We start from the raw sequence: 13,322 nt of genomic DNA, 5'->3' as shown, positions 1-13,322 counted from the left end.
CCCTTAGATTGCACACAGGTGGACTTTATTTAATTAATTATCTGAAGGTAATTGGTTGCACCAATTATGAGATGACTAATGCAAAATATGTAAACATTATTAAAGTGACATTATTAAAGTAACAAGTGATCTATTTATTAGTGGCCAATGATTTCAAGTCNATGAGATGACTAATGCAAAATATGTAAACATTATTAAAGTGACATTATTAAAGTAACAAGTGATCTATTTATTAGTGGCCAATGATTTCAAGTCTGTATGTAGGCAGCAGCCTCTCTGTGCTAGTGATGGCTGTTTAACAGTCTGATGGCCTTGGCCTTGGCACCTGCACTGACCTCGCCTTCTGGATGATAGCGGGGTGAACAGGTCGTGGCTCAGGTGGTTGTTGTCCTTGATGATCTTTTTGGCCTTCCTGTGACATCGGGTGCTGTAGGTGTCCTGGAGGGCAGGTAGTTTGCCCCCGGTAATGCGTTGTGCAGACCGCACCACCTTCTGGAGAGCCCTGCGATTGCGGGCGGTGCAGTTGCCGCACCAGGCGGTGATACAGCCCGACAGGATGCTCTCGATTGTGCATCTGTAAAAGTTGTAGGTTTTTAGGTGACAAGCCGAATGTCTTCAGCCTCCTGAGGTTGAAGAGGCGCTGTTGCACCTTCTTCACCACCCTGTCTGTGTGAGTTGACCATTTCAGTTTGTCAGTGATGTGTACGCCGAGGAACTTGAGCTCCAACATTATTGTGACAGTGACATTTGCTGTGGTTGTTTTGGCTCTGTACTCCAGCACTTTTGTATTTGAAATGATACCAGGACTACGAGGTTAAAGTGCAGACTGTCAGCTTTAATTTGAGGGTATTGTCAACCATATTGGGTGAACCATAAGAAATTAAAGTGTTTTTTGTACATAGTGCGGCAGATAGCCTAGTGGTTAGAGCGTTGGACTAGTAACCAAAAGGTTGCTAGATTGAATCCCCGAGCTGACAAGGTACAAATCTGTCGTTCTGAACAAGGCAGTTAACCCACTGTTCCCCAGGCCGTCATTGTAAATAAGAATTTGTTCTTAACTGACTTACCTAGTTAAATAAAAAATAGTGGATGGGACTAATTCACTTGTGTGTTAAAGTTTAGTATTTGGTCCCATATTCATAGCACGCAATGACTACATCAAGCATGTGACTCTACAAACTTGTTCGAGGCATTTGCTGTTTTTTCCAGTTGTGTGTCAGATTATTTTGTGCCCAATATAAATGAATTGTACAATCTATTGTCATTTTGGAGTCACTTTTATTATAAATAAGAATATAATGTGGATGCTACCATGATTACGGATAATCCTGAATGAATTGTAAATAATGAGTTAAATGCACAAATGTCATACCCCCAAGACATGCTAACTTCTCACCATTACAATAACAGGGGAGGTTAGCCTTTTATATCATACCCCCAAGACATGCTAACTTCTCACCATTACAATAACTGGGGAGGTTAGCATTTTATATCATACCCCCAAGACATGCTAACCACTCACCATTACAATAACAGGGGAGGTTAGCATTCCCCCCCCATTCCTGGGGGGGGGGTGTATGATATTTATACAACTAATACTGCTGCTGTTGACTTCATTCAGTTGTCGGTTACTTTTCGGTTACTGGCCCCAGCAACCTACCTACAGCAACCTAAGTCTAGGATCAGTGTAACCCCACGCCCTAACCCTCACCATAGGGGAGAATAACTGTCCCAAGATCAGTGTCTAGGTCTAACTTTACAGCTTCATTACTACGGAGAGACAGAAGAAGAGAGTACATAAATGCTCTTTCGTTCTATCTAGGAGAAAAGTCGGAAGGAAAAGATCGCGCGAGAAAGGCATTGTTGTGCGACAGAAGTGTCTCCACTTCCTGTGTCGTCATCAACATGCGACCAAACCTAGAGCGAGAAGTGGGAGATTCGAAGTAGCAAAACAAGCAACAGTAATTTAATATTTCATTAAACAAATGCCATCTACGATTAGTTAAACACGAAAAGTAAAACCACGACATTAGGAGTAAGGTAAGGTAAAGTTATTGTTTCTGGCACAAATGGTTTTGCATGACTGTTAACATAGCTAGCTAGCTAACTCGACAGAGATGCGAAAAGGGTTATTGACGTGATACTTGTTATTGTCATGTTGCCAACTCCCATGGTAATTGATACTGTATTTTGCGTATTACTAGCGCACGTCACTTCAGGTTTGAATGAAAAGCCATCTGCTTTCCCCATGTAGCCACAAGCCTTGGTAGCTCGCCGTGATCATGTAGTGGTTAGTATTTCGCGTTGTGACCGCACGTACATCGGTTCGAATCCGGGTCACTGCATTACAATGTCAAGCCATGAGGGCTATTTTGTTTGAATGAATAAGGTAGGTAATGATATCTAAGAACTGTAATTGTCACATGTTGTTTGGCGTGACAATGACGAGTTAACAAGGCAACACATAATGATTTGAGTTTGTTGAATATATTTCTACTTGTAAACACATTCCCAAACATGTAACTGATGAGTTGTGAATATAAAAAATACGAATTTGTAGTTGTAATCGCATTCGCAAACTTTTAACTTCATATTTGTGAGCAATAATTGCATCTGTTCACCTGCTCATGTCAATTTCGCATGCTCAGACTTTTGGCAGTGCTTTAGCGGCCTACCGTAACAAAAATATTTGTAGACGTTCAAGCACTGAGAAAGAGAGCAGGAGCCCTTGGAGGTGGGACGGGACCAGCTTCTTCTAACCAATCAGGTGAGATTTTCATATACTACACTGGTTGGTTGGTGACAGCTCACATGGGCCGTGGAGTCTGGCACAACCATCTGTCAATCACGACGTGGGTTACCAGGTTACCACCTGCGCAATGTCCACCCAAAGAAGCTCAGCTGTCACSGCGGGTACGTTTAAATGTCTTTCTTTAATGGCAACAAGCTTTTTTCTTCTTTGTAATATGTTTTTGGAAGCYTTTGTCAAAATCATTGTTAATAMGTTTGTAACTCTAACGTTGTAGTTTTGATGCTAGSTACCGAAATCAATTTGGTAAAGTTATTTGGCAAACAATTTTTTAAGCTAGATAAGTAAACTCACCACATTCAGTACAAATGTGCGTAACCGCGACATTCAAACGAGGCTGCAATGAAAACGAATGGGACTGTAGTGACTGTGTTGGCATCGTGAACTACGTTTTGATTCAGTGTTGGTTGACATGGTAATGGACCAACAGTATTGGAGAAAAGATGAAAAAACTGACCCTTCCCCCGACGCTGTACGTTACATCGCTGTACGTTACATCGTGACGTGCCACAACGTAACGTACAGCGCACATTTGCAACTCATGTTGTGCAGTACAGGCTCTTTCCACCAGGGGTAGCCCTTCTCTCGCAGATTAAAATCATGCTTAACCATATAYACTTGTAAGAAAACTGCATGATTTTTGTCTAAATTAATGACTAGGGTGCATCCTGGCAAGAACACACACACACACACACAAACCTCATTCGAAACTACTTTGGCAAGGTAGGTGCAGGGCCAGTCGGACGACTGACGTTGCAGCACACCATGGGCACGGCTGGAAGCCACAGTGAGCAGTTGCTTCCCAACACAATACAACACCTTGACAGGTTCTTCAAGCTCTACCACGACACTTTGTCCACGAGGTTGCAGTGGACCAGACGACCGACAAGATTGTGTGTCCCTCCTCTCCTGGGTGCTCAATTTAATATTGACTTTTGTTTTTGTAAGTATGTCCTCTCTGTGACTTATGTAGCATCTGTGATATCTGGGCACCAGTCTAAATCTCAACTTTTACATCATCTTTAGGTTGTAAACTAGATATGGTCACTGCTGCGGTTGTAAATGCCAGCTCGGAAATACCTTGTTTGTTTAGCCTGCTTTGCATTACATGGGAACCTTTGATAAATGATCAATATTCTCTCTGATTTTCTATGAATGGGTTTCTGTACTGTACTGTAAACAGTGTTGCTTCCGTCCCTCTCCTCGCGCCATCTTGGGCTCGAACCAGGGACCCTCTGAACACAGTGACAACGGTCACCCACGAAACGTTGTTACCTATCGCTCGAACAAACTTGTGGCCTTTTCAGAGCAGGTGACGTCACTGATTGAACGCATGGGTCTGTGCTCGTGACCGTTTGGGTGTATTAGTGTGGAAAAGGTAGATTCGGGCAGTTGGGCGTGCATCGCTGTATATGTCCACAACACATACATGGTTCTCATGTACACATCCAACTGTGATTATGTTCCAGAGCTATTATTATAATTATTATCATAGTTATTATTATTATTATCATAGTTATTATTATTATTATCATAGTTATTATTATAATCATAGTTATTATTATTATTATTATCATAGTTATTATTATTGTTATTATCATAGTTATTATTATTATCATAGTTATTATTATTGTTATTATTATTATAATTATTATCATAGTTATTATTATTGTTATTATCATAGTTATTATTATTGTCATAGTTATTATTATTATTATTATCATAGTTATTATAATTATTATCGTAGTTATTATAATTATTATCATAGTTATTATTATAATAATTATTATCATAGTTATTATTATTATCATAGTTATTATTATTATAATTATTATCGTAGTTATTATTATTATAATTATTATCGTAGTTATTATTATTATCATAGTTATTATTATTGTCATAGTTATTATTATTATTATTAGTAGTAGTATCATAGCTATTATTATTATTTAAATTATAGTTATTATTATAATTATTATTAGTATAGTTATTATTATTGCCATAGTTATTATATTATATTATAGTTATGTGGCGGTGCTCTAGAGGGAGGGTGGCTCTAGTGGCGGTGCTCCTGTGGGGTGCTCCTAGTGGCGGTGCTCCTAGTGGCGGTGCTCCTAGTGGCGGTGCTCCTAGAGGCGTGCTCCTAGTGGCGGTGCTCCTAGTGGCGGTGCTCCTAGTGGCGTGCTCCTGAGTGGCGGCGCTCCTGGTGGTCGGCGCTCTTCGTGTCGGCGCTCTTAGTGGGGCGATCCTAGTGGCGGTCTCCTGGTGGCGGCGTTCCTGGTGGCGGCTCCTGTGGCGGCGCTCCTGTGGGGCGCTCCTGTGGCGGCGCTCCTGGTGGCGGCGCTCTGGTGGCGGCGTCCTGGTGGCGGCGTCTGTGGCGGCGCTCTTAGTGGCGGTGCTCCTAGTGGGGCGGGCTCCTAGGGCGGCGCTCTTAGTGTCGGTGCTCTGAAAGCAGGAAAACTGAAATCCATTTTACCTCATTTCTACCAGCATGTCACATGCAACCAGAGGGGGGGGGGGACAACTCTAGACCGCCTTTACTCCACACACAGATTCATGCAAAGCTCTCTCTCGCCCTCCATTTAGCAAATCTGACCATAACTCTATTCTCCAGCTTCCTGCTTACAAGCAAAAACTCAAACAGGAAGTGCAAGTGACACATTCAACAAGGAAGTGGTGCAATGAAGCGGATACTATACTACAGGACTGTTTTGCACAGACTGGAATATGTTCCGGGATTATTCCGATGGCATAAATGAGTATACCACATCAGTCTGAACTGATCATGCCTTCACGTCCCCMAGGGCATCGTGGAGCTGGCGGCAGGCCTGAACAGACCCTGTCTAACTGGGAGAGGATTGCAGCCTGGAGAGGGGGGACGGACAATTGTAAATGGTTTAGATAAGGTTTTACGTGAATCAAAGGGTAGTAGCTACAGATTCACAGAATGCAGCCAATGGCTCCATACASAATATAGCTTAAAAATAGTTTACAAAACCTTTTTGTCACAGGCTAAAGCATTGCCAAAAGTCTGATTGTGCGAAATTGACATGCTGCAGGTGTACAAATGTAATGATTGCTCGCACATTTTTAAGTTTACAAGTTTAAGTATGTGTTTACAACTACAGATTATTCTTTCATGTYCACAACTCATCAGTTACACATTTTGAAAATTGTGTTTACAACTAGAAATATATTCTACAAACTCAAATCATTACGTCAGTGATTTTACCTCCCGTACCTCATGACTGAGACCAATGTGATCAAAGGCTACAACATCATCTAGAGCCGTGTGGTGATCCTGTGTTGAGCAGTGTGGTACATTTTGAATTTATGCACCTCTGCTGTAGATGACCTGTGTTTTTGTCTAGCTCTTAAACTCTAGGCGCATTCTGCCGTCTCACTCTGCACGGTTGTCGGACAATTCTGCCGTCTCCCTGCGGTTGGTCGTACATTCTGCCGTCTCCTACTGGGTTGTCAAGACATTCTGCGTCTCCCGATCGGTTGTAGGGACACTTCTTGCCGCTCCCTGCGGTTGTCAGACATTTCTGCACTCCTGCGAGTTGCGCATTCTGCGTCTCTGCGGTTGGTCAGACATTCTGCCGTCTCCCTGCGGATTGTCGGCGAACATTCTGACCCGTCTCCCTGCGTTGTCAGACATTCTGCCGTCTCCCCCTGCGGTTGTCGGGACATTCTGCCGTCTCCCTGCGGTTGTCGACATTCTGCCGTCTCCCTGCGTGTCGGCGAACATTCTGCGTCTCCCTGGGTTGTCGGGACATTCTGTCCGTCTCCCTGCGGTTGTCGGACATTCTGGCCGTCTCCCTGCGGTTGTCGGGACATTCTGCCGTCTCCCTGCGTTGTCAGACGTTCTGCGTCCCCTGCGGTTTGTCGGACGTTCTGCCGTCTCCCTGCGGTTGTCAGGACATTCTGCCGTCTCCCTGCGGTTGTCTGGACATTCTGCCGTCTCCCTGCGGTTGTCGGGGACATTCTGCCGTCTCCCTGCGGTTGTCGGACATTCTGCCGTCTCCCTGCGGTTGTCGGACATTCTCCGTCTCCTGCGGTTGTCGGGACATCGCCGTCTCCCTGCGGTTGTCGGACATTCTGCGTCTCCCTGGTTGTCGGAATTCTGCCGTCCCACTGCGTTGTCGGGACATTCTGCCTGTCTCCCTGCGGTTGTCGGACTTCTGCGTCTCCTGCGGTTGTCGGACATTCTGCCGTCTCCCGTCGGTTGTCGACGTTCTGCCGTCTCCCTGCTTGTCGGGACATTCTGCCGTCTCCCTGCGGTGTCGGGACATTCTGCCGTCTCCTGCGGTTGTCGGGACATTCTGCCGTCTCCCGTCGGTTGTCGGACGTTCTGCCGTCTCCCGTCGGTTGTCGGACGTTCTGCCGTCTGCTGCGGTCTGTCGTGACATTCTGCCGTCTCCTGCGTTCGCCACTACTGCCTCGTAAACTACAAACGTGTGTTTTAACATTTAGAAGGCCAATCATCGCTTGCGACACAGCTTTCAAAATATATGGCCTTTTCATTCAGCGAGAAAGAATACTTCAATAAAAAACATACTTACTGTCTAGATCCATAGATCTATGGCTGCCTCCATCCTACTAAACTACACTTACAGTTCTAGATCCATACAGCTATGGCTGCCCCGTCCTACACACTACACTTACAGTTCTAGATCCAACAGCTATGGCTGTCCTCCATCCTACTAAACTCCACTTACAGTTCTAGATCATACAGCTACTGGCTGCCCGTCCTACTAAACTACACTTACAGTTCTAGATCCATACAGCTATGGCTGTCTCCATCCACTAAACTACAACTTACAGTTCTAGATCCATACAGCTATGGCTGCCTCTATCCTACTACACTTACAGTTCCTAGATCCATACAGCTATGGCTGCCTCATCCTACTAAAAACTACACGTACAGTTCTAGATCCATACAGCTATGGCTGCCTCATCCTACTAAACTACACTTACAGTTCTAGATCCATACAGCTATGGCTGCCTCATCCTACTAAACTACACGTACAGTTCTAGATCCATACAGCTATGGCTGCTCATCCTACTAAACTACACGTACAGTTCTAGATCCATACAGCTATGGGCTGCCCCCCGTCTACTAAACTAAACTTACAGCTCTAGATCCATACAGCTATGCTGTCGTCCTACTAAACTACACCTTCAGTTCTAGATCCATACAGCTATGGCTTCTTCGTCCTACTAAACTATACTTACAGTTCTAGATCCATACAGCTAATGTGTTCTTCATCCTACTCAACTACACTTCAGTTCTAGATCCATACAGCTATGGCTGTCTCCATCCTACTAAACTACACTTACAGTTCTAGATCCATACACTATGCTGTCTCCATCCTACTAAACTACACTTACATTCTAGATCCATACAGCTTATGGCTGCCCCCGTCTACTAAACTACCCTTACAAGTTCTAGATCCATACAGCTAGGCTGTCTCCGTCCTACACTAACTCCACGTACAGTTCTAGATCCAACAGTATTGCTGCCTCATCCTACTACACTTACAGTTCTAGATCCATACAGCTATGCGCTGTCTCCATCCTACTAAACTACACTTACAGTTCTAGATCCATACAGCTATGGCTGTCTCCGTCCTACTAAACTACACTTACAGTTCAGATCCATACAGCTATGCTGTCTTGTCCTACTAAACATACAACTTCAGTTCTAGATCCATACAGCTATGGCTGTCTCCTCCTACTAAACTACCCTTACAGTTCTAGATCCCATACAGCTATGGCTGTCTTCGTCCTACTAAACTACACTACAAGTTCTAGATCCATACAGCTATGCTGCCCCCCGTCCTTCTAACATACTTACAGTTTAGATCCATACAGCTATGGGTTCTCCGTCCTACTAAACTACACTTACAGTTCTAGATCCATACGCTATGGCTGCCTCCGTCCTACTAAACTACACTTACAGTTCTAGATCCAAACAGCTATGGCTGTCTCCTCCTACTAAACTATACTTACTGTTCTAGATCATACAGCTAATAATAACTAATACAAGATAAGAATACCTACATAATAAGTATTTTTAATAAGTTATTTTTAATAAGTCGTAGGAAGTGATCGGAGCACCACTGGGAACAAACAAGGTAATATTTACCACCGTAAAGCAGTCCTAGCAGGAGCTGTCAGCGCCACCACCATCCACCCTATCAGACAACAGCGATTTGGGGCTGTGACCTCTGATGTAATTCATTCTATTTTCAATGGTTTTGTTCCTTCCTGTGTTGTGTAGCATGGCGACCCCCAGTAAGACCCCACCGGGTTCTGACCCCAAGCAGCTGGAGAGGACCGGGACGGTCCGGGAGATCGGCTCTCAGGCGGTGTGGTCTCTGTCTTCCTGTAAACCAGGTGAGTTCAGTTGGGTTCTATTCGTTAGTGCACACTGTAGCAAAAACTGACTCTCTCCCCCTCCCTCTCTCCCCCTCCCTCTCTAGGTTTTGGTGTGGACCAGCTGAGAGATGATAACTTGGAGACATACTGGCAGTCTGATGGATCCCAGCCACACCTAGTCAACATCCAGTTTAGGTACAGTCTGTATCCCTGTCTGCCTGTCTCCCTGCCTGCCTGCCTGTCTCCCTGCCTGCCTGCCTGTCTGCCTGCCTGCCTGCCTGCCTGTGACTGAATTAGTCAATCAGGATCTCAATGAAGGCATCTCCAACATACTACATCATTCATCTCTGTCTCCCCTCCTCCTCTCCTCAGGAGAAAGACCATCATGCATCTCTTCCTTCCCTCCTCCTCTCCTCAGGAGAAAGACCATCATGCATCTGTTCCTTCCCTCCTCCTCTCCTCAGGAGAAAGACCATCATGCATCTGTTCCTCCTCTCCTCAGGAGAAAGACCATCATGCATCTCTTCCTTCCCTCCTCCTCTCCTCAGGAGAAAGACCATCATGCATCTCTTCCTTCCCTCCTTCTTTCCCCAGGAGAAAGACTACAGTGAAGATGTTGTGTATGTATGCAGACTACAAGTCAGACGAGAGCTACACCCCCAGTAAGATCTCTGTCAGAGTAGGAAACAACTTCCACAACCTGCAGGAGATCAGAGTAAGAACTGTTATATGTATCAGTGTGTACATGTTATAACTGTTATGTGATGTTATAACTGTTCTGTGATGTTATAACTTATGTGATGATCTTTCTCCTCTTCCTCCTCACTCCTCTTCCTCCTCACTCCTCTTCCTCCTCACCTTTCTTCCTCCTCTTCCTCCTCACTCTTCTTCCTCCTCTTTCTCTTCTTCCTCCTCACTCCTCTTCCTCCTCACTCCTCTTCCTCCTCTTTCTCCTCACTCCTTACTCCTCTTCCTCCTTACTCCTCTTCCTCCTTACTCCTCTTCCTCCTCACTCTTCTTCCTCCTCACTCTTCTTCCTCCTCACTCTTCTTCCTCCTCACTCTTCTTCCTCACTCTTCTTCCTCACTCTTCTTCCTCACTCTTCTTCCTCACTCCTCTTCCTCCTCCTCCCCTTCCTTCCCTCACTGCAGCAGTTGGAGATGGTAGAGCCTAGTGGTTGGATCCACATCCCCCTTCTGGACACAGTCAACAACCCCATCAGGTAGATTTATAGGTGCTGTTCTGAAAAGTGTCTCAAAGACATTTCTTTGACCAATGATATTCTATATGTTAAATTCTCTGTCCTAATGTTTCTAATGTATTCATTTCCCCAGGACGTTCATGATCCAGATAGCTGTGTTAGCCAACCACCAGAACGGCAGAGACACGCACATGAGACAGATCAAGGTGTATACCCCCGTCGAGGAGAGCTCCATCGGCAAGTTCCCAAGATGCACCACGGTCGACTTCATGATGTACCGCACCATCAGATGACACTGAGGGGTTCCGGGGTTCTGGGTGGAACTTCTCAGGGTTCCGACTAGAACTTTCCAGAGTTCCGGGTGGGAACCCTTAAGTGTACAGTGTTGACAAATAAGGGAATTGGAATGTTGAGTTTTTAAATTGAAATATTATTCTAATTTTCAAGTTAACCTGAAATCCTTTTCATTTAGTTTACATGGCACCCTATTCTCTATATATAGTGCGCTACTTTAGACCAGGACCCCTACGGGTGTTCCTATGGACCCGTGTCAAAAGTAGTGCACTATATAGGGAATAGGGTGCCAGCCCTGGTCTAAAGTAGTGCACTATATAGKGAATAGGGTGCCGTTTGGGCAGYAATCTGTGTTACTGATGTTGTTAATTCCATATTAGTCTGACGGTCTCTCTTTCGGTTGGTGTCTGATGTAAAGATGATTTGAAGACTTCAATGAGACCATGTTAAGGGCCGTGGTTTGAGGCCCCCCCCCCAAAAAAACACAGGTTTACTACCCGTGTGACTAGACCTGCTGTCTGTACTGACTGGGAATGAATGTCAAATGTATGTATCTCTCTCTGTCTGTTGTTGAATTAAATGTGTTTTGAGTTTGAGCCCTGTAGGTGTGCTTTTACTAGCTATAGGTCCTAATCAGTGTTACACCACAGTTTAACCAGCAGGAGGCACTGTCTCCCCTCTGAAGGGAGAATCTGGTGCTACAGGATATGAGGTGTGGTTGGATGGATAGCATGCCGTGGGTGGGATAAGGGTTTTAAAAGAGGTACTTTGACATTTGACATTTTTATATAAAGTACCAGTCATACGTTTTAGAACACCTACTCATTCAAGGGTTTTTCTTTATTTTTACTATTTTTTACATTGTAGAATAATCGTGAAGATATCAAAACTATGAAATAACACATATGGAACCAAAAACACTTTTTGGTTACTACATATATTTTTTATATKWKAGATTCTTCAAAGTAGCCACCCTTTGCCTTGATGACAGCTTTCCATACTCTTGGCATTCTCTCAACCAGCTTCATGAGGAATGCTTTTCCAACAGTCTTGAAGGAGTTCCCACATATGCTGAGCACTTGTTGGCTGCTTTTCCTTCACTCTGCAGTCCAACTCATCCCAAACCATCTCAATTGGGTTGAGGTTGGGTGAATGTGGAGGCCAGGTCATCTGATGCAGCACTCCATCACTCTCCTTCTTGGTCAAATAGCCCTTACACAGCCTGGAGGTGTGTTGGGTCATTGTCCTGTTGAAAAACAAATGATAGTCCCACTAAGAGCAGATCAGATGGGATGGCTTATTGCTGCAGAATGCTGTGGTAGCCAGGCTGGTTAAGTGTGCCTTAAATTCTAAATAAATCACTGACAGCGTCACCAGCAAAGCACCATCACACCTCCTCCTCCATGCTTCACGGTGGGAACACCACATGCGGAGATCATTCGTTCACCTACTCTGCGTCTCACAAAGATTGGAACCAAAAATCTCAAATTTGGACTCATCAGACCAAAGGACASATTTCCTCCAGTCTAATGTCCATTGCAAGTCTCTTCTTAGTGGTTTCTTTGCAGCAATTTGACCATGAGGGCCTGATTCATGCAGCCTCCTCTGAACAGTTGATGTTGAGACGTCTGTTACTTGAACTCTGAAGCATTTATTTGGGATGCAATTTCTGAGGCTGGTAACTCTAGTGAACTTATCCTCTGCAGCAGAGGTAACTCTGGGTCTTTCCTTTCCTGTGGCGGTCCTCATGAGAGCCAGTTCCATCATAGCGCTTGATGGTTTTTGCGACTGTACTTGAAGAAACGTTCAAACTTCTTGACATTTTTCAGATTGACTGACCTTCATGTCTTAAAGTAATGATGGACTGTCATTTCTCTTTGCTTATTTGAGCTGTTCTTGCCATATTTGAGTTGTTCTTGCCATAATATGGACTTGGTCTTTTACCAAATAGGGCTATCTTCTGTATACCATTCTTACCTTGTCACAACTGATTGGCTCAAATGCAGTAAGAAGGAAAGAAATTCCACAAATTTACTTTTAACAAGGCACACCTGTTAATTGAAATCCATTCCGGGTGACTACCTCATGAAGCTGGTTGAGAGAATGCCAAGAGTGTGCAAAACTGTCATCAAGGCAAAGGGTGGCTACTTTCAAGAATCTCAAATATATTTTGATTTGTTTAACACGGTTTTGGTTACTACATGATTCCATATGTGTTATTTCATAGTTTTGATGTCTTCACTATTATTCTACAATGTAGAACCCTAGGTGTGTCCAAACCTTCAACTTTTGACTGGTACTGTATATATATATATATATGACCTCATATATATAGATTTTCTCATATATATAGCATTTGAAGGCAGCATACCAGTACTGTATAATGCACACTGTTACGAGACTCACCTGCCCGCATCACGGGACGGTTGTCACACACACACACACACACACACACACACACCGGTACTGTATAATTCCCCTTTGAGTTGTCAGTGGCCTGTATGCCTCTGTAAAGGAGACGAGGTTGAATTCTGCCTGGAAACAACCTGAAAGTGTACACAACGTCCTTTTACTTCCTGACAGAGCGAGAGACCGAGAGAAGCACACTTTGACTATGTACAGACTCCGTGAGCG

The 13,322-nt window shown here is 44.3% G+C and overlaps 1 protein-coding gene across 3 annotated transcripts; it reads left to right on the top strand.

Moving 5' to 3' along the window:
- The first annotated feature begins 1,935 nt into the window (after window positions 1-1,935).
- anapc10 (anaphase promoting complex subunit 10) lies at window positions 1,936-10,774 on the top strand. 3 transcript variants are annotated; one of them, XM_024140832.2, is made up of 6 exons: window positions 1,936-2,040; window positions 9,096-9,211; window positions 9,298-9,388; window positions 9,788-9,908; window positions 10,345-10,415; window positions 10,528-10,774. In XM_024140832.2, exons 2-6 carry the CDS (start codon window positions 9,097-9,099, stop codon window positions 10,685-10,687), a joined length of 558 nt encoding a protein of 185 aa, XP_023996600.1. In that variant the 5' UTR covers window positions 1,936-2,040; window position 9,096; the 3' UTR covers window positions 10,688-10,774. The 3 variants fall into 3 exon arrangements, with proteins under 3 accessions (XP_023996600.1, XP_023996601.1, XP_023996602.1); XM_024140833.2 differs by lacking the exon at window positions 1,936-2,040 and adding an exon at window positions 2,058-2,389; XM_024140834.2 differs by lacking the exon at window positions 1,936-2,040 and adding an exon at window positions 3,729-3,752.
- The last annotated feature ends 2,548 nt before the right edge of the window (window positions 10,775-13,322 follow it).

The sequence above is a fragment of the Salvelinus sp. IW2-2015 genome, unplaced genomic scaffold (genome assembly GCF_002910315.2).
Source record: "Salvelinus sp. IW2-2015 unplaced genomic scaffold, ASM291031v2 Un_scaffold2296, whole genome shotgun sequence".
Lineage (NCBI taxonomy): Eukaryota > Metazoa > Chordata > Actinopteri > Salmoniformes > Salmonidae > Salvelinus > Salvelinus sp. IW2-2015.
The sequence above is the reverse complement of the archived record's forward strand: the minus strand, read 5'-3'. Positions and strand labels throughout refer to the sequence as shown.

Excerpts from the sequence above, each read along its gene's own strand:
- anapc10 (XM_024140832.2), top strand. The coding sequence starts at position 9,097 with ATGGCGACCCCCAGTAAGACCCCACCGGGTTCTGACCCCAAGCAGCTG. Across the intron at positions 9,212-9,297 it reads TCTGTCTTCCTGTAAACCAG|GTTTTGGTGTGGACCAGCTG; the intron begins GTGAGTTCAGTT and ends CTCCCTCTCTAG. Across the intron at positions 10,416-10,527 it reads ACAGTCAACAACCCCATCAG|GACGTTCATGATCCAGATAG; the intron begins GTAGATTTATAG and ends TCATTTCCCCAG.